General features: G+C 46.6%; 1 protein-coding gene across 1 annotated transcript in view; it reads left to right on the top strand.

The window, feature by feature from the left end:
- NADSYN1 (NAD synthetase 1) overlaps positions 1-21,324 on the top strand; it is a 1,375,099-nt gene that overhangs the window by 442,517 nt on the left and 911,258 nt on the right. The window contains exons 6-8 of the mRNA XM_069623454.1: positions 101-152; positions 4,368-4,456; positions 19,658-19,775. Coding sequence (XP_069479555.1) covers positions 101-152; positions 4,368-4,456; positions 19,658-19,775 — 259 coding nt within the window. The remainder of the gene's footprint in view (positions 1-100; positions 153-4,367; positions 4,457-19,657; positions 19,776-21,324) is intronic.

The raw sequence follows: 21,324 nt of genomic DNA, 5'->3' as shown, positions 1-21,324 counted from the left end.
AAAAAAGAAGCTGTCTCAGCGACCAAATGGAACCTAAGAAAACACAATTTAAATACATTTAAAAAAATAGGTTAATGTAACTATATGTCTCTTTTTTTAGGCACATTGAGGAATATTTTCTGCCAAGGATGATACAGGAGTTGACCGGCCAGGTCAGTTTCTCAGAAATAATGTGGTGTATATTGGAACTTTTTTTGTGCTGTCCAACCACTTGTCAAAACTCTTTAACTCAAAATTTCAACATGGTGTGTGACAAGCAGCCCTTCCTGATTCTGGGAGTGGGTGGTGGATTAGTCAAGGGGGTTGTTTGTCACTGATGCCTGTGTGATTCTGAGCCGGAGGCGGTGTGGAGGAGGATCCTTGGGCTATCCCTATCATGCCACTGCAGAGTCAGTGAGATTCTCACATTGCAACAGTGGGCATTTGTGCCCCTTTAAGGGTCCTAAGTGCAATCCCTATAGGAAATGTGACCATCCCTCTTCCTGGGTAATAGTGCTGTCCAAAGTATTCAGGACCTATGATTTACAAACAGTACAACAGTTCTGTGATATGTCACGGATGACCTCAAGAACACACCAACGCCCAAAGACCCTTCAAGGGTTTCAATTAAGAACTTGAATAATCACCAGGTAATGACCGTCCCTTATTCTCGTCTTCTCCAGGTTCCCCTTCACTCTAGCCCAGACGGCCCTAAATACCAAGGTGGTAACTCGAGATTTGTAACCCCTGCTGTATAGAATCTAGCTAACTAGAGGTGTTGGTCTAAAGGCCTTACTATTACTCCCTTGAGGGTGTTCTAGGTGGATCCTGATCGGCGGTCTACAAGAATAATGATCACCGAAATTGGTGCCCTCCAATTGTCAAGGACTCATTACGCTGTTCCTCTCACGCTCTTCTTTTTCTCATGATGATGTTCTTTCCTTACTCCCCCTCTCTGTCCTTCCATTGGGGCAATAAGGGGATGGGGGAGCGACAGACGAGGTTGCTATCATAATAGGTCCATGGACAATTCTGATAAGGTAAGTGCATAGAAGAAAGTAAGGGGAGGAGATAGGAAAAGGGAGAGGGGAGGAGAGATCAGAGAGTAAGCAGTCAAAAAGAGTGGAGAAGAAAGAGGGGAGAGCGAATACAATTGCAGAAGTCAGTAGTAACACATAATGTTGCAAGTCTGGATACAAGATGAAGATGGGAACAGCATGATTCAGGGCCACCATGAGTACAAGATGGAAAGGAAGTCCAGCATGAAAGTTGAGAAAGGGTGACGCACCCTGAATCAATGAAGTCTATAGAAGTCAAATCCAGCATTGGCCACTAGATGGTGATGGTGAAACCAGAATGTATCAGGACAGACTCCTGTGTGCAGGAAGGGGGGGGGGGGCACAAGGGAACAACACGGGGGGACCAGAGAGGGTGGGGATGGCCTGCGGGGACAGAGGGTGTAAACACGTGTTTGTGCATGCTTACCTGCTGTCTTAGCAGGGGGTCGGACCCTGGATCCTCCTGGTCCGAACAGGTCTAAACAGGAATTTCCCTTTTCTTTGACTGCCCTTCACTTCGGACGGCCGGCAAGAGACGCCCTTGATCTATTTATTATTTATTTATTTATTACGCGCCGAAGCTCGCAAGCATCAGGGCGCGACGAAAAGACTCCGGGACCAGAGATTCACGGGACAACACAAAAGAAAGGAGAGGGGAAGCAAAAGTAGCGACCCAATGTGATGTAGTAGAAGCCTAGTTATTTGAAGAGAAAGGTCTTCAATTGCTTCCTCAAGAGTTGGATATTGCTTTCCAGTCTAAGGCTGCAAGGCAGTTTATTCCAATGAGAGATCGCCAGGTTAAGAGCAGGAAGGAAGAGGCAGGGCTAAGAAGATGGTCGGGGCTTTCTAGATCCACTTACAACTGGTCCCCAGCTGCAAAGGAAAAGAGGCTGGAGGGCTCCTTAAGTAGGCAAAAGAGTGTCAAGCAGGAAGACACAAGGTGGGTGGGGCTTACTAAGTCGTGAAAAGGAGCAGCAAGCAGGAATGCACCAGGTGGGCGGGGCTTGCTAAGTGGCGAAAAGGAGCAGCAACCAGGAAGGCACCAGGTGGGTGGGGCTTGCTAAGTGGTGAAAAAGAGCGGCAACCAGGAAGGCACCAGGTGGGCAGGGCTTAGACCAGGTGACCTAGATCCACTTACACCTGCTTCCCAGCTGCAAAGGAAAAGAGGCTGGAGGACTTCTTAAGTACGCAAAAGAGCGGCAAGAAGGAAGGCACCAGGTGGGTGGGGTTTGCTAAGTGGTGAAAAAGAGTAGCAAGCAGGAACGCACCAGGTGGGTGGGGCTTGCTAAGTGGTCAAAAGGAGCAGCAAGCAGGAAGGCACCAGGTGGGCAGGGCTTGCTAAGTGGTGAGAAAGAGCGGCAACCAGGAAGGCACCAGGTGGTCGGAGCTTAGGCCAGGTGACCTAGATCCACTTACACCCACTCCCCAGCTGCAACCGAAAAGAGGCTGGAGGGCTCCTTAAGTAGGGAAAAGAGCGGCAAGCAGGAAGGCATCAGATAGGTGGGGCTTGCTAAGTGCCGAACAGGAGCAGCAAGCAGGAAGGCACCAGGTGGGCGGGGCTTGCTTAGTGGTGAAAAAGAGCAGCAAGCAGAAAGGCACCAGGTGGGTGGGGCTTGCTAAGTGGTGAAAAGGAGCGGCAAGCAGGAAGGCACCAGGTGGGCGGGGTTTGCTAAGTGGTGAAAAGGAGCGGCAAGCAGGAAGGCACCAACCAGGTGGGTAGGGCTTGCTAAGTGGTGAAAAGGAGCAGCAAGCAGGAAGGCACCAGGTGGGCGGGGCTTGCTAAGTGGTGAAAAGGAGCGGCAAGCAGGAAGGCACCAGGTGGGTGGGGTTTGCTAAGTGGTGAAAAGGAGCGGCAAGCAGGAAGGCACCGGGTGGGTAGGGCTTGCTAAGTGGTGAAAAGGAGCAGCAAGCAGGAAGGCACCAGGTGGGCGGGGCTTAGTGCAGGTGACCTAGATCTACTTACACCTGCTCCCCAGCTGCAAAGGAAAAGAGGCTGGAGGGCTCCTTAAGTAGGGAAAAGAGTAGTGAGCAGGAAGGCACCAGGTGGGCGGGGCTTGCTAAGTGGTGAAAAAGAGCAGCAACCAGGAAGGCACCAGTTGGTCGGGGCTTAGGCCAGGTGACCTAGATCCACTTACACCTGCTCCCCAGCTGCAAAAGAAAAGAGGCTGGAGGGCTCCTTAAGTAGGGAAAAGAGCGGCAAGCAGGAAGGCACCAGGTGGGTGGGGCTTGCTAAGTGGTGAAAAGGAGTGGCAACCAGGAAGGCACCAGGTGGGCGGGGCTTGCTAAATCGTGAAAAGGAGCGGCAAGCAGGAAGGCATCAGGTGGGCGGGGCTTGCTAAGTGGTGAAAAGGAGCAGTAAGCAGGAAGGCACCAGGTGGGCGGGGCTTAGGCCAGGTGACCTAGATCCACTTACACCTGCTCCCCAGCTGCAAAGGAAAAGTGGCTGGAGGGCTTCTTAAGTAGGGAAAAGAGCGGCAAGCAGGAAGGCACCATCTGGGCGGCGCTTGCTAAGTGGTGAAAAGGAGCAGGAAGGCACCAGATGGTCGGGGCTTAGGCCAGGTGACCTAGATCCACTTACACCTTCTCCCTAGCTGCCTATCTACTCCCTACTACTCTTCTTCCATTACTCTGTAATACTCTCCACTCCTAACTACTCTCAATCCCTCCCTCCATCATAGTCACCCTCCTTTCACTCAGTCACCTCTGTCATCCTCACTTGCTCCCCTACACTCCCAACTAGTCTCACTCACTTTACTCCCTATACACGCATTCCTTAACCCAAGTACCACTTTTCACATCACAGCTGTCCTTATAGTGGCAAGTGTTAGCAGTATTTGGGCAAATCTATCACAGGCGTGCTCTTAGATGGGCACATACTGGCAATATTGTGGTAAAACCATCATGAGTGTCTTCTTACAGTGGCAATACTGGCATTTCTGTCTATAATGTATATGTACAACCGTTCGAACTAATAACATTTATTTTTATTTCTGAATGTTTACAGCATTTCTATTCTTGTGCGGCCTACCTGTTCCCATTTCCTCTCCTTTTTTAGCGCTGAGATACCCTCGAGTGGAAGACATTGTGCCTTATCAATGGCCAGTAATAGTAAATAACTAGCAATTAAAAAGAAACCTATTTATGAAAGAAATTGTTTGGCGCTTACTTGTGGCTTTGCTGCTTTCGATAGTTACTGCTATGTGGGAGTGCAAGTGGGCATTCCTTTCAGCAAAGTTAATTTCTACCATATCTGGTTAGTGTATAGATTTGCAAAAGAAAGTCCCTTATTTTTCATAGTTTTCTCTTACTGCGTGGTTTTGCCTTTTTTAGGAAACCGTGGCTTTTGGGGATGCCGTAATAGCAACGAAGGACACCTGCCTTGGAAGCGAGATTTGTGAGGAGCTGTGGGCTCCCAACAGGTAACTCGCATGCAGCTCCTATAGCAAGCCTATCTAGGTAACCTTTCCTGTGTCGTTCTTTTATCAGTGCTAGATGTGGCAATACAACAAAGCGTTGTGAGAAAGACCGAGGTAGTATGTTATCTGTGCTAGCATTTCTATATGAAGACTGGCTTGTAAACAAAAGCACTTTGGGCTAACCCTAAGTTAGCAAAGGCAATCAAGATGTGGACGTTTGGTGCCATGCAAGATGCTGCACCTCGCTGGTGATGCCCAAAAGGGAAGAAACATGTGTATGCTCTTGGTACTGTTGCCCAGTAGAGGATGGACTGGCATTTCGGCTCTGGATTGTCCTTGTGGGCGGGTCTAGACAGATAGGCAAATTATTATTTCTCCTCTCAAATGGCAGCAGAAAGAGACGTCTAAAAACGATTTGAAGACCCTGCAGGGTATACAACAGCCCCCTAGAACTGGTTATTGGGCCTTGTTCGTTCCCATCCAGGAGCAGAGCCAGCCACCATTTTGGAGGCTTACAGAAATACACTTAAAAGCATGTTCCAAATGATCATACATTGCCACTCAGGATTGCCCACAAACATCAGTATCATGTTTTCATTAAGTGCTCCCATTTACTAGTGTCCGACTTTTAAATGTATGGAGGTACCTTAATAAGCCCATGTTTTGTCACACAACAGGAATCTGCATGTTAAGTAGCATAACATAGCTATATAGTATAAAAATTAAAAAGCCAACAAAAGCTAGTAATTCTAACGCACCTTCATTATTATTATGGTATTTATTGAGCGCAGACCTAGCTTCGAGAACCAACGGACCACTTTACAGAGGTATACAACAATACTGATACACAACGGAGCCTTTTACAGAGGTACACAACGTAGCCTTTTACAGAGGTATACAACTGTACAGATGCATAACGGTGCTCTTTTCAGAGGTAAGAACAGATCTACAGCGGGGGGTAGGGTACAAAGGAGCACAGAGGAGAGTTACAGCTGTACAGGGTGGCGTGGAGGAGAGGCGCGGACAGCATCTAGCGAGTCAGGTGGCGCAGGGGGCAACGTGATGGCCTAGGTGGTGAGAAGGAGAGAATCCTTGAAGAGGTGGGTCTTGAGATATTTTCTGAATTGTAGGAGTGTGGGGGCGTGTCTGATGCTGACAGGGAGGAGGTTACAAAGTCTTGGGGCTTATTTTGTGGTCCTTTCCTTTTTGCAGCAGTGGATTTCAAGTCTGCACGTGTCCTGTCTTTCGGTGCGCTGTCCACCGAAAGACAGATGCTGAGTTTCTCTGCGAGGTAGCTGGGTGACTTGAGGGCAACTGGCTTATATATGATGCATAAAGATTTGAAGGTGATTTGTGTGTGCAGTGGAAGCCAGTGAAGGTCGATAAGGGCCGGGGTGATGTGGTTGTATCTACTCAGACCCTTGATGAGGCATGTGGCCGCATGTAGGACACTTCTCAGGGGCACTAGGGAGGACGACGGGAGCTCTTAGAGTAGGACATTGCCCCCATCCAGGTGGGATAGGACCAGTGCTTGAACCGTGGATCTAAAGCTGCCCGGTGGGAGGAGGCTTGACTTTAAGCAGGAGGCAGAGCTTAATACCAAGCTGTCGAGTTGTCTTAGCTATGTGTGTCTTGAAGGAGAGGTGTTTGTCGATTTGGAACCCGAGGGACTTGATGCAGGAGGTGAGCTCAGGTGTGAAGCCCTCAGTGTTCATGGTTGATGGCCAGGTTGTTAGGGAGAATTCTCTGTTAAGGCTAATTTCCCAAACCTAGTGAGTCCCCCAGCAGCTTTGCTGGACTTTTTGGGTTTATTTTTTTTCTCCTGCTAAGAGTGAGACTCTTTTTCTCCCACTCTTAGACATGATTTGAGATATCCTTTGACTTTGTAATGTGTTTTATGGGCTATGGGGTCTTTTACTCCATAGGGTTTCATGTGGTTTTGGTAAGTGTGTTACACAGCACCCTCAGTGCAGTAACACAGGGGTGTCATAGTGACCCCCAAACATAGACTCCATACCCTGGGACTGACTACTGTCTCCCAGGGCATGTAAAGTCACCACTGACTTTACTAGTCTTAAATTGTGAACAGAACCAGTACAAACCATCAAATTGTGGAAGTACTGGTAGGGGTAATTAGATTGCCCCTGGGTCTGTTTCTCACTGTGCAGTCCCCCCTCGTCGAGTTTCTGGCTGGTGGCTGTGTGTTACCACACAAAATATTCCCAGGAATATTTCCTATGGGATTTTCCCATTCATTTTAAACGCACCACTTTTTTGGTGCAATGTTAAAGATACCGCTGGGTTATTTATTTAATATTTATTCCCCGGTTGGGTCTTTTTGCCAAGACTCGGTTTTAAAATGGCGTTTGTGTTCGCCAGAAGCCTCCAAAAGTGGTGCCACTCTGTCTGGGTCTACAGGATGTGTGGGAGGGGGGGTTTAGGCACCCTGGACTGAGTTGCCTCGGCAACTCAAGTCGCACTCTTGTGTGATTGGCCCAGTGGTGAGCCGCCCGGCTCACCACTTAGCATGTTTGAGTGACGGCTAGGACTGATGAATGGGGGTTTTCTGCATAATAGCAGGGCTTTGGGGACTGGAACTTCAGAAGTCGCCACAGGACCAAAGAACCCGAAGAGGGAGAAGCTGAGCCGACCTGCAACGACGACAACACCAGTGGAGCCCTGCTGAACCATCTCACCACTTCCCAACGACAGAGAAGATCTTCATCCCGGAGAGTCTTCTTCCTCTGAACTGGTGGGGATAACCAGTTCGCCCTCTTTTCGCCTTCCTGGATCGTCTCGTGGTTGAATCGCCCGTGCCAAGCACCCCGGCGGCCGGATAGCCACGCTTCACCATTACCGCGAATAAAAGGGTAGTACCTTTTAACTGGGAAACTCCGCGGCTGGTTTCTTCCCTGGCAGTGCAACGACCTCCAGCTTTCCTCCACGTCGAGATCTTCTTTTCCCCTGGACGAAGCACCGACTTGCACCCGCTGCCAGGAACAACTGCCCCCGCTGGAGCTTTCTTACCATTTCAGGTACTGTGTCCCGCGTGGTCTCCCTTGCAACAGACTGTTCAAGGTGTCCCGTAAATCCTTGACTCTCTATCCTGGGGTGACTTGGGACCTGCTACTAACTTTTTCTGAACTGATCCAACTCTTTTCTGAACTATCTGCAAAGACTTTTTAAAGTATTATTCAACTGTGTGATCTTGGACACATTCCGCCTTGCTCTCTTCAAAAGTGGGCCTGGCCTATGAACTTTCTTGCTCTAACAGTAGACTCTGCCTTTTCTGACTTGCTGTGGTTCTTTTTAAAGTGTTGGTATTGTGTACTTTCCTAATTCTGCCTTTTCCCTCCCTTTTTTAACTAACTTATTGGAGTGCCATCTTAGGTTAAGCGCTCACCTCTGTCTGCAAATAAGTGGTGTTTTAACTAAGACTTGTTCAATAAGTAATCAGGGATGTATATATATTGATAGTGACTGTGCTTGAACTTGCTTGCCATATTAGTGTTAGTGTATTTTACAAGTGTGTTTTTAAATAAATAATTATATACTTTTATACCCAAGCTCTGGTCAGTGTTTGCTTGTGCTACTGTACCACTGTACCCATTTTGTATACTCTATATACTGTCTAACTCTTCTTGAGAGGATTCTGGCTGCTCAGCCACAGCTACCAGGTAAATCTGGGTGGTACAGACTGCTACCAATTGGGTTTACTGCCAACACCTGTAGTCCTAAGCCTTTTGCAGTGGTCCCTAAGGGAACTGCACAGGTTTCTGCCTAACACAGGTCTGTATGTCTGGGTGTTCAGCATTGTTGATGAGGAGTAGGAATTCGGTCTTGGAGGGGTTGAGCTTCAAATATGCACTGGACATCCATGACTGGATCAGCGAGAGGTAGGCTTTGAGCTTGCTGATGTCCTTGATGGAGTCGATCACGAGGTATAGCCGTGTGGTGTCAACCTTTTGGTGGATGTTGTGTGTGGCTTCGAGGGCTCCCAGCAGCTTCATGTATAGAATGAAAATCACTGGCGAGAGGATGGAACCCTGCGGGACTCCATAGGTGATGGGTAGCATTGGCGATCTAGAGGAGTTCATTTGAAGAAATTGCTGCCCATTTGTCATCTAACATCACTGGAGAGAGGCAGATGGTGATGAAATAGCACACTGAAAAGCTTACAAGTGTTATTCTACAGTCTTAGCTTCTTTTAGCTCACCATTTTGCATTCAAGTGGGTCTTCAATTCAGTACTGACTGATTATTTCCCTCTTGATATGAGATAGCTTTATATTGCTCTAGGGTTCTGCAATCTGCTGCTCTTCATATGCTTTGGACTGCTACTCCCACTCACCATTGACTATGCTGGCTAAGTCTGTATAAATTGTAGTCCAAAACTCCTGGAGAGCCAAAGGTTGTAGAACAATAATATAAAGACACAGCCAAGCGGTATGTGCGTGATTAAGTCACCTTTTGTTACTAATGCAGGTTTACTGTTTTATTCATTAGATGAAAGAAATGTACTATGCCACGAAAAAGGTGAGCATGTATTTGATTTATGAATTTAACAAGAAAATATTGTCTAGTCAGCATTACGAAATTTTAAAAAGTGCTTTCTTTGTAATCCAACTTACATTGCATGAAGCAGATTGAAAGCGTAACCTGGGGTTTGTAATGCATATCTCTTATTTACAGAGAAGCTGTAACTGATCAGAAAACAGGGTTGCTCTGACACTTCATTCATCATAGTTTGTGGTGTCTGCTGCAGGACCATATTACAGAATGTAACGAATCCAGGGAATTCATCCCGTCTCCCCAAGGGGTAGCCACCCTCTTTGGGGCTAGGGAGGTGAGCCCTCTACATTTAACAGCCCGTAGGGGACAGGGGAAACGGTATCCCAGTGGGGGTGACTGACCCCTGCCCCCCTTTGAAGATAGGAGATTCCCTGAAAGGGATTTTCGTAATACTCCCTGTTCACAAGACCCCTATATCTTTGTTGGTTATAAAGGACTTAAACTGTGTGATGACTTCAAACTTGCTGTAAGAATGACTGGTGTGGTTTCTAACCCTCTGTGTGCACAGTATTTGCCTGTGATGAGGGAATGCTAGCACAGCCCAATCCCTTTCAGATGGAGAGATAAAGCAACACTCCACATTGGACACAGAGAGAAGAGAAGCCCACAGAGCCAGACAGGCGTGGGACCTGCTCCTGTAAGCAGTGGCAAGAAGAGTAAGAACATATGTCGGGCATGGTGAACAGAGCCATGGCAGAGGTCGCAGATTGCTCACAGCCCTGCCCGAGCAAGATTTGGAAGTACCAGCCCAGATGAACGACGCAGAGCACATGCCACCTGAGAGGCAGAGGTACATATATGCCGGCACCCAGACACCGCCGGAAGCATGTGGGAAGACAGGGTGAGCTCTGCCAGATGGAAGCCAAAGTAGTAGTGCTGGGGTATCTGAACTCCCGACTCTCCTGAGAAGCACCTCCCAAGGGAGAGAGGAATGCAGTGCCTCTAGGGAACTGGTAGAGGGGAGGTGAGACCTAGAGAAACCCAAAGGCAGGTGGAGGAATCCACAACCCCCAAAGTGGCGTGAGAAAACCAAGACCCGTAGGTGAGGTAGAGAAACCAAACCCCAAGATGGGGTGAGAAACCAAAGACCACAAGGCACTGTGAGAGAACGCCGACTCCCACTAGGCAGGGTAAGAGAGACCAAACCGCAAGGTGGGGTGAGAAAAACCAGACCCCCAGGCAGGGTGGCACACCCGAGATGCCATGGTGAGGTGAAGGGAACCGAAACCCAGGGTGGGGTAAACGTGAAGAATGGCGTAGCAGGAGAAACCCCCAGGAACCTTCTGGGAAATGAATACAAGGGGAACATCTGTAGTGGGGGCACAGACTAGATGTTCCCCTGTAAGACAAACATTTATTGGACTGACTTAAACAATACAGACAAGTTGAACATGGGGAGACATTGAGCCTACCGGTATAGACTATGTTCCAGTGCGGGAGGCCCTATTGAGAAAGTCACACCAGGGTGGAGGTCAGAAGCCAACCACCATTCATTTACTTAGGGCCAAGGCCCAAGTGTACCTTGGTTCAGTTTACCCGGTATACTGTAGCCAGTAAGATAACTCAGCATGTTGAGTGCTCACTGCTGTGATTTATAAGTGGTATGCAGGTCGCAGGTTCGAATCCCGGCAAGGCAAACTGACACTCTCATTCTTCCGAGGTCGATAAGAGCACCAACTTTGGTTGGGATGACACATTTATGTAAATCTGTTCAATGTAAAGCGCTTGGGCAGAAGCGCTATATAATTAACAAATCATTATCTGTTTCTTTAATAGTGGTAGGGTCAGAATTTAGGTAAGCATAGGATTCTGGATGGAGGACTTTCTTGTTTTGTAAAGGACATCCTGACGAACAGCCTTTTATACTTTTTTCCTTATATAATAGTGCCAAGAATCCTATACTTTGGGACACAGCAGTTTTTTTTAATACTGAATAAAAGAAGTTTCAAACATAATGCCACCTTGTCCATCTCCTGATTCTGATCTACCGCAGGAAGCACTCTTTCAAATAGTCAGTGTGAAAGACTTAGTAATTGTTTTCAATGTGAGGGATACTGCAAGAGCTGGCTTCTGATAAATTATTAATTTCACCAGTGCTAGTTTACCATACATGTGTCAAATTGTGGGGAACTTCTCCCCTCAAGTACATGGCTAGCATCACACCTGTCCTAAGAAGAGGGGCTCTTGAACATCTGGAAAACCGAACATTGGCTAAAGTCAGTATTTTTGGTAACCTTTGACTTTTCTATTTAAACAAAACATAAAAGAAGAAAACATTGGCTGACTATTTTTGTGTTGTCTAAATAACCTTTGAATTGTTCAGAGTGGAGATCCCAAGGGGATGCGGTCTTCATCAGCAGCCTCACCAAGAGGGATAAAATCCTAAATCTATGTTATATGATAGATAGAAAGAATGACAGATATTAGAGAAAGAGCGAGATTTAAATACCAAAGGGGTAGAATGCCAGCAGATTATGCATGGAGATTCCATCACTGATGTGTGCCTCTAGAATGAGCTATGTTGAAATAAGACGTTAAAGGGTGCTTTATGCAAGGAACTCATGGTGGCAACAGTAAAGACAGACACAAGTGATCACAGTTCAAAGGTGTTTTATTAAACTGTATAAATGGGTTGGAAACAAACACCTAATCTGAAACTTAAATCTAAAATCGGAGCAAGCTACGACCATCCAATAATAATAAGGCAGTCCTAGTGGCGTCTTGTCAAATAAAAGGGCCTATACTAAGAAAAAACCTTTTGCCAATCCTTACGCTAAATACAAACAAAGAGTGTGGAATTGGATTCACAGGAAAGAAAGAAGTGTTCGCAAATAATAAGTCGGGATGCAGTAGTCAAGCTAGCACGAGTTAACAGTTCCGCTTTCAACTATCGGGGCCTTCGGTGGTTAAGTCTCTTTTCTACAAAAAGTCTCTTGCCTCAGAGCATCTGATGTGTTCCAAAATAATGAACAAAAGTTCATTTCTGCTTGCACGTTGGGTGATGCCTTTTCACCCCTGGATCCCCTCTTCCGGGCTGAGACCCCCAAAAAGTTCGTAGTGGTATCTGGACCTTCAGTCTTTCAATCTCCTGCTTCCGAGGGGCTGATATATTCAAAACAAAAGTTATTTTCTACTTGTCTTTAGAATAATGGTTCTTCACCCCTCGGTCCCCCTCTTCTGGGCTCAGTCCCCTCTCGAATGTCAGCCTCCCTCCGTCGGGTTCACTGCGGCTTTCAACACAATCTCTTCTGTGCCATGCCCGAATCTTAATGTCTTTTTAAACAGTACACTGTGGACATCCCTCTGTCGGGTTCACTCTTGTTGACACACTGTACATTGGGACTTCAGACTTCGCCCCCTCTTTATCAGCATCCCTCCATTGGGCTCACTCTTGCCAACTTTTGCAATTCACACAGTGCAGGGTTCACTTCCCTTAGCTTCACCTTCATTTGCTGGTCAAAGATTTTCGACTGTACAGAGGATTTTGCTAGACCCCAGTATGACCACTTCGAACCTCATTTCATGCCGTTCATGGGTGGCGTCTAGGTAGATGCCCAGGGTTTTGGCTGCAGAAGATGTTTTCATCTGGTTGCCGTCAATGTCAAATGCTTTGTAAGCCGGGTCTAAGCTGTGGAGGGTGGGGTGAGAGCCTACAATGAGCATCTCAGGTTTGTCGTCGTTGAGGCATAACTGGTAGTTTATGACATTGTCCAAAACTGGTTGGCAACCTGAGTTGATGGTTGAAGCATCAAGGTGGAAGGAGCCTTAGAGAGGGAGGAGGCATCATTTGTGTAGGATATGCCAAGGGCATCCAGATAATCAAAAAGGGGTGTAGTGTAAATGTTAAACAGGGTTGGGGAGCTGCGGGATCCCTTTGGGACTCCACAGGTTACTGGTGTCGGTGGGGCAGCATGGTTGTCCATGAAGACACAGGAAGATCTGCCTGCCAAAAAGGATCTGATCCAGTCTGTTGCTGCAAGTGAGAAGTTTGCTGTTGTGGCGAGGTGGTTGCAGAGTGTCAGGTAGTCGATGAGGTTGGATGCTGCTGATAGGTCCAGCATGAGGAGCAGGGCGAGTTTGCATGAGTCTATGATCCCTTCTGGTTTTTTTAGATCCAGTAGTGTGGTTTCAGTTCCATGCCTTGGCCGGAAGCCTGATTGGCGGGTTGTCCTCGAGGTATTGTTGGACCGGGGTCTCTGCTGCGCAGTCGAAGATTTTAAGGATGAAGGGTACGGTGGTGATGGGACGGTAGTTGGTGGGGTCAAGGGTATTTTTTTATAGAAGCGGGAGGATCCAGGCTTCTTTCAGGGCAGTTAGCACAGTATTTGTTGCAAATGAGGTGTTGATGGATGTGATGAAGGGAGTCAGCGCCTCGGTACAGGTCTTTTATTTTATTACAGGTCTTTTATTAAATATTTATATTTGTGACTTCGAGTTCCAATGCCGGGTGTAAGTCAAATTGGGAGATGGGTCTGCTGGTAGGGGGAGTGAGGGGGGTGGGGGTGGCTGGAAGGTGGTTTGGCGAGGATGGCCAGTTGCTTGGTACAGATTTTCATCTAGAGGGAGACGATTTTTCCCTGTGAGGACTTCTTGTATCTTTATGCACCAGGTGTCATCTATGATGAGGTCAGTGAGGGGGGTGACTGGCGACTCGAGTTCACGTGAAGAGTTTGCGGATTGTGTATTGTTTATTCTAGCATTGTAGCTGCTGGCTTTGGTGGCGTGAATTTCTCTTTTGTAGTCTTTGACTAGGGAGGTATACTGGGCTTTGGAGACTGTGGCCGGGTGTTTTCTCCATGCCGTTTTGGCAGCGTGTTTCTTGGCGCAAGAGGCAATGGGCTTATGGGTAAACCAGGTGTTCTTTTTTTTTAAAGCTTGCTTTGCTTTGCGCTTTTTAAGCAGGACTAGAGTGTCGACAGCTAGAGTAATGGTGTTGCTGTATAGTTGGATTGCTGGATGGATCGTGAAGGCTGAAGAACAGGAGGCTGCAGCTGGTGGAGCCCGGGGTATCCAGAGGGAAACTGGATGCTGAGACGCTGACCTGTTGCGTCAGAGGGGTTTCAGTGTGGTGAGGGAGCCGTTTCTCCATGGAACCGGTTTGGACTTTGCTGGATCCTATTGGCTGTGCATAAGCCAGTGGTCATTTCTACAGGACGTCCAGGTCCCAGAGGTGCCTGAGGGGCCGGTGGTGAGACCCTGACCTCGACACCTACATCCCGAAGAGACTGCCTATCAGCGCTGTGCTACTCGGTGAGTTTCAAAGACAAGTGGAGAAACTCAGTAGCGTGCAGGAGGCTGGAGCGAGAGCATTTAAAGAGAAACTTGCAGGCCGCACAATAGTGAGAAAGAGATGAAGAAAAAAGGTGCACACGCAGCGCAAAGGAAAGTAAGGAAATAGTGTGAATTGTTAAAAGAACAAAGAAAAGAGAGGGTGCGAGCAGCCCGAAAGAAAAGTGGAAAGGGGTGAGAGAGAGATGGAGAGAGAGAAAGAAAGTAACGAGTGCAAGCAGCATGGCATGACAGAGAAAGCGTGCAAGAGGCAAGGCAGAAGGTGCCAAGGAAAGAGTGCAAGAAGCACGTGAAAGGCAGAAAGTGCCGGAAGAAATGGAAGCAAGATAAAGAGTACAAGGTGAGTGGACCATCTATCACAGTGGTCGTGCATGGGGAGGAGTAAAAGCCCTGCATTTTCGAAAGTCTGATACTGTCCTGTGTTGTCCAAAGGAGGTGTAGAGCGCCAGAAAAGGTGGAAAAGGGGGAGCTACTCTGAGAGCGGAGTGGGATCGAAATTCCCCAAAGTGAAGGAAAGGCTGTTGAAACCTCACCAGAAGGAACTGTGTTTGGAGAGGTGATTTTTTGGTGTTTTTATATATATATTTTTTTTTAACTGTTGAGGGAATCTTTTGAGACAAGAAAGGGCCTAGGTTTGGGGACGGGAATCCTGAGAGGCCTGAAGGAACTGTGAATATTCTTTTGGAACCAGACGGACTTAGGCTTGGGGATGGGAACCCTAAGGGGCCCAGAGACATTGTGAACTGTCAATTTGCTTCAAGAGCCCTACCTGGAAGAACCCAAGAGCACCCCTTTTGAATTGAACTATTTGTGAACTGGTAGAACTAATCCTGACGATAAGGCTATTGAAATCCAGCCTTAATTTGCATTTCTTTTTTAACCACCATTTTTTTTTCTTTTAAGAAGACCCAACATCCCATTTATTTTAAGAGTGAGAGCAAGCATAGGTTTGACACAGACAGACTTTGGGTTTGGATTTACAGACATCGACTTTCCTTAGAAACATCAGTTGAGGGAACAACCCCATTAGAGTTAGGGCCGTTTAGGCATTACACCAACCCTACCAATTTTTATAATAAAGGTTTCCAAACTGTTATCCTTGAGTCTGTGTCTCTCTTGATACCATGCCTGCCTCGCAAAGCTCTCAAGGTCATGATAGGCCTCAGAAATGCAAGAAGTTTAGCTCGATCCCAGACGTTCTGGCGTCCCCACAATGCCTCCCCATCGTTGGCCTAAATTTGTTATCCTCACCCCGTGCACCTCGCAGTACAAATCACAGGACAGTCTGTTTGGGTTCCCCCCTTGGCATCTGCCCCCTCCTGGGGTTGCCTGTTGCAGACACTAATCAATGGACAGTTGAGAGATTTAGGACTTTGGATAGTCAACCTCTGGTAGCTCAAACAGAAGGGCTTGGGGTTTAGGGACGTGGGTGCTCTAAATCTGGGATCCATGTTTTGGCAGCTTCAGACCTCTGCCCTGCTTCTCGTGAGAGGGTCCTTCAAAACCAGGTACAACGTTACCCGTGCTTCGCTGTGCACATTCTTTTCAGATTACATGGGCCGAAATTGTGATACAAGAAAGGGTTCTGTTCTTAATTGATAGAATAACCTACTACGCTATCGCCTGGGGTGGGAATAGGGATGGGGTGGGTATTCTTACTGAGGCCCATAGTTATTCCCTTGTAATGGGTCCTGGCTGTGCAGGCCTAACTTCCAAAATGGCAGTGGTTCAGTAGGCCTTCGCCACTTTGAAAACCTAACATCTACAAACTCTACATTTCCTGCAAGCTTTATTCCTTCTATACACCCCATTCCCCTGCCACCACAACCCATTAGGTGACCGCCCTCTTAGCGTATTGCTCTGTGTCACCTGCCTGGGGAGACAGGGGATCTGGGCATGCATCTCTGCATTCCCCTTTTATTTAATCCTACATTAACTATGCTGCCATTCTCTGTGCTTCCTCATACCTCCAAGTTCCTTCCTTTGGTACCCAAACCCTACATACATCTCTAAATCATTCCCCAGCCTGGGCATATTATTAGGAGGAAGGGGCTAAAGAGGAGCCTACAAGACAATACGCCTTGCTCTGGGGAGGAGGAATAAAGGGTGAGAGGGGCTAATGAGGCAGATTCAGAACATTTGGACCTGCGCTGGGGGAAACTAAGGGACAGGTGCTGGAGAGTTTGAACCCGGTCTGTCTGGGCCCAGAACGTAGAATTGCCACTGCCTACCAAACTCAAGAGTAAGGCAGAGAGGGAGGCTAGATGGGGACAGTAGCCTGGCATCTAATAGGACAGGCTTAGCAATGGCCTTGTATCTAGTGGGACAGAAAGGCCACCAAGGACAAAATTAACACTTGTCCACCAATGACTTGAACCAGAGGGCTCCATGAGAACCCAAGTCAGAAGAGCTCCCCATAAAAGCCAGAGCCTCTGATAGGCCTGTGAAAAGCAACAATTAACATTTCTCGCCAGCAACCACCCAGAGGGCTGGCAATTGCCCAGGGGTGGATGAATATGGCCCTGTAGGGCTACTACAAGGGTGAGCACAGCCCAGGACGGCCAACACTCATGGGTGATTTATGTCAGGTGTAGTAGAAATCATGTCCCCGGGAACTGTGAGATTTGCTGCTCTCCCATTCATTGCATTGATTAGAAGAGCCTAGTTTGACTACTAACTGTGGCACAGTAGAACTATTTGGAGACTCTGCACTATGACCTACCAGGGGCCCAGGCCCAGACTTTACCAGCATCCTGTGCATACGTTTTATCTCTCCTAAACCCTCACGCTCTTTTTAAGATAATTGTATTTATTTGGTTACCATGCACTACCATTGCCTATATTTTGTATGGAATAAATGGATTTGTTAAACCCTCATAAAAGCCTGAAGTCTTCTGCTGTTCCCTCAGAGTGTAACAACGCCCACCCCAACCCTGCCAATCCCCATTCGCTGCCACCCAAGCATGGTGTGAAGTTGAGTCGGGGAAGGGACAACACTGCTAAAGATTAGACAAGCAGGGTTGTTTGCATTAATTTTCCAATAGGATACCATTACATGTTCTTGCACCTTTAAACTAATACACTATGGGTTACTGATTTAACAATAAAACCATGCAATACTAGTGCAATTTCCATGTTTTCGTACAAAAAGAAATACCTTTCTTTCACAGAATGCTTTTATTGATGATGAAGCAGATTTGAAAATATTTTTTGTAGAAAATGTGGAAAAGTAACTCGAGGTGTATTTGGTTTTTTAACAAGCTTTATTTTATTTGCATTTCAACAAGAATAAGCAAGCACTATTAAACATTAGTACCCGGCAGTCTTATCCACGGGATTGCACTGAAAGATGATTGGCTCATTTCCGAGCCCTACCTCAGTGTAATCCCGTGGATGCATGAATGCTGTTTGCGTGCCGGGTACACTCTCTTTTTCAAGGCAACCTTGGAACGGAAGATGGGGCCACACGTAGCCCCTTCTCCCTTTTCCAAGGTGGCCTTTTTTTATTTTTTATTTTGTCCCATTCATTAGTATGGACCAACTTTGCCCAAAATGGCGCCCTGTTGCTCCATACGATTGAAGCAGTATGCACGGTCTAGTGTTCCTAGAACTAGCGCATACTGCAACAAAACCTTTTCAAATGGCAAAGACATGCCGCTTGAAAAGGTTTCGTAAGCCATTAGAGTTCCGGGGCTGCAAACTCGGAAAAACCAGTATCCCCAGCCTGCAGACCCCGGAATGCTAATGGCAATAACCGCCTTGCCAGCAGGTCATTACCGCCTTATGGTAATGCCCCCAGGGCCACCGTTAAGGCCCTTGCTACGCTCGGGCCTGTAACTTGAGGCCCCGGGGGCATTACCATAGGCGGTAATGGCCCGCCGGCTCGGCGGTTATTGCCACATAAGCAACTGCAAATTGCGAATCACAGTCGAAATTCCAATTTAAACAGTTGTGGCCTGTGTGGCATGGGTTCTCTCTCCCGCACATAATTCAAGAAGGGTGCCCATTTGAAAACCTATTTAGGCATGGTATCGGGCACTAGCGCTAAGATTCTTCCATTGTTATAATCTCACATACCTTCACCCACCAATGAGATTATTGGTCCCTCTTGAGTTTTCCCAAATCCAGCATTCAAGGCGTATTTGTAACAGGTTTATGCTTCAAAACAAAAATAAGGTAAAATGCTAAATCCTGATCCTCTTGCACCTTCTTTTAGTACAGCTAGAGCCAGCCTTGTGCTTATACTCCACAGATTAGAAATGTCCCCAAGGTTGACTTTTGTGTCTGAAACACAAATATTTACTTTTAACATGCGATTTACGATTGTGTTACTTCAGTTGCAAAAAGTAAAAACATTCTTGAGTGAATTGATCCTTTATGAAGAAACTGTTAGTTGATAATAAAACTTAACAATTTTAAAGTCTGCAATTGAGTTAGTCTCACTCAAGATCAAAATTTGCCAAGTACGTATACGTTTTTCAAAATGTTTCATTAAATCCAGCTACATGATGAATTTTAGGTTCTGGTATTAGGGGGCTAGTAAAGTGCTGCCGATGAGCCAAAAGTATTGTGATGGGAAGTGACTGTAGGGGAGAGATGAGGTGTGAGGAGGTACACACTTGTGGGCGGTGTTTGGGTATTACACACTCATTGACTGCCCATGGCCATGCGAGTCCCTTGGCTATTCCCACTCACTACCTGCCTCTCCCAAACACATCCCCCTGAGATTTCTTTGTGCCTAGCTTTTATGCTTTCTGATTAGCCTTCTAAAAGGAAATGGCTTAATTGCAGCTAAAAAACAGTTCCTCGTGTAACAAAACTATCTTAACCAAGTTTGCCTCAAGCCAATGGATTTATAAGCGGTATTTGTATTCTTGCTCGAAATGCCTGTAAACAACAATTCATGTTTATGCCAACAGTTTTAGCTTGTGTGTAGGCATTAATAGGTATTTTCCAGGCATTGACATAATATGCTCCGGTACAGGCACCATTGGCTAGCTTTTGTCATCTCGTAGCCAGGTAGTCCCATTATGGCAGTGCCTGGAAAATACAGATCGCATGTCTACACAAAAGCCAACAAATCGTTTAGCTTTGCTAATGCTTGACTTTGTATGATATGGACCAAAAACGGTGCAATCCTGATATTTGAAAGCTATAAATGGGTATAGGTAGTGGCCATAAACAATTTCTTGCTTATGGCAGCCTGGGGTCACTTTTGCAAAACAAATGGTGGAATTCAATTTTTATGGTTCCCATCTTGAGCAACTGTCCAATATAATTCATCACATATCTGTGCCAATAGCTCAGTGCGCACTAACCTGTTTGTCTATTCACATTCCGACAGCCCTCACATAGAAATGGGACTGGATGGGATCGAGATATTCACAAACTCCTCAGGAAGTCACCATGAACTGCGCAAAGCAGACCGAAGAGTTGACTTGGTGAAGTCTACAACAGCCAAGGTGAGTTTTTTTGTGACGTTTCACTATGAGTTACAATGTCACACAAGTGTAGACTCCGTTTGACAAATGAAGATTCATTCAACATCTGTAAAAGGGGAAGGATTCTCTCTTCAAAGTAATATTAATGTAAAGGAAACTTAATATGGTAATGCTGCAAATGGTTTTATCAAAATGTGTGTATGCAGGTTGCAAAATTTCCACTCACGAGTGATAGTTGGACCAGGGTGAGTAAGAATGTATATACATGTGGAAAGCTAGCAACCTAGCAAGTGGACTCCCCAGACTTCTCGAGATTCAATCACCAATTCACCAGCAGTAATCGGCTGATTTGAACGATTGTATTGTAATAGTGCCGACTAGTTGATATGTAGTAGCACCTAACAGTCCCTGCTCTTGTGGGACTTGAGGTTCCGCAGAACAACTTCATGGTACCGAATTGTACATGCCAGAGGGGCGTAACTGGTTTTGCAGAGGGACAGAATGCAGCTTACAAGCCTTCTGTAGTGGGCTGGAGTGTCCAAGGACGATGAGGTATTTTGATGTGTAATTATTGACTTTATTTCCCTATTTTTTTTATTATTGTCAACTCTATTACATTTTTTTAAGTTTACATTACGTAATGTAGGTTACAGAAGCATATTTGTGGCGTAGATTTAATGAAATATAGATGCTGGTGACATAACATCCAGCCCTTGGGTTTAGTTTCAACACAAAGTTCAAAATGTGCTTTTGTAGTTTGCAAAGCAACAAGGTTGCAGGTATGAAGTAGTTTAATACCCTCCTCTTCAAGGAACGTCCCCTCCCTAACACCACTCCACACACCCTCCACTTCCCACCCTACCTGATTCTGGGTGCTCTGCTCCCCACTGTTTCCTTCCCGGTTGCTTGTAGATCCCTTTCTGCCAAATTGCCCGCCTCCCCTCCCATGTTGTTGGCTCCTACACCCTTGTTTCTCTGCTTCCCTCACTGTGTCTTCCACCTATGATTGTAAAGCGCTCCTTTGCTTCCCAAAGCAAGGTCTGCACTAAATAAATACCCTTATAGTAATCATTATAATATGTCTATAGGGCCACTCAGGGCCAACTTAAGTTACAGATAGAGGAAGGAGAAGGGGTGGATTGAGTGACAGCAGCCTCCCCCTGCCCAATATGTAGGTACCCAAGTCCCAAGCCTTTTCCAGGCAATAACTCACTCTTGAAACAGTGGGTGAGGTTGGGGAGTAAACAGGAGCACCTATTATACTGTTTATCCAAGATACATCAGTGACCGCTTTTACTGTTATCACCCTAAACATTTGCTTCTGGCTATCACAGAAACCTGGATCTCCCCTCATGCCTCTTCTACACTAGCAGCACTCCACAATGACCCTGCTTCCTTCTCGCACACTCCCTGACCTCTTGGGAAGTGGCAGTGTAGGCATCCTTATCAATAGGGCCCACAATGCTGCTCCCTTACCTCTGTCTGACATCCTCTTCCTCTTTTGAATATGTATCTAGCTGTTTGTGTAGACTATTTAAATCCCAAAACAGGAAAGAGGTTCACACTATGT

Source organism: Ambystoma mexicanum, chromosome 11, assembly GCF_040938575.1.
Source record: "Ambystoma mexicanum isolate Mex_15411 chromosome 11, UKY_AmexF1_1, whole genome shotgun sequence".
Taxonomy (NCBI): Eukaryota; Metazoa; Chordata; class Amphibia; order Caudata; family Ambystomatidae; genus Ambystoma; species Ambystoma mexicanum.
This window is presented reverse-complemented; position numbering and strand designations above follow the sequence as displayed.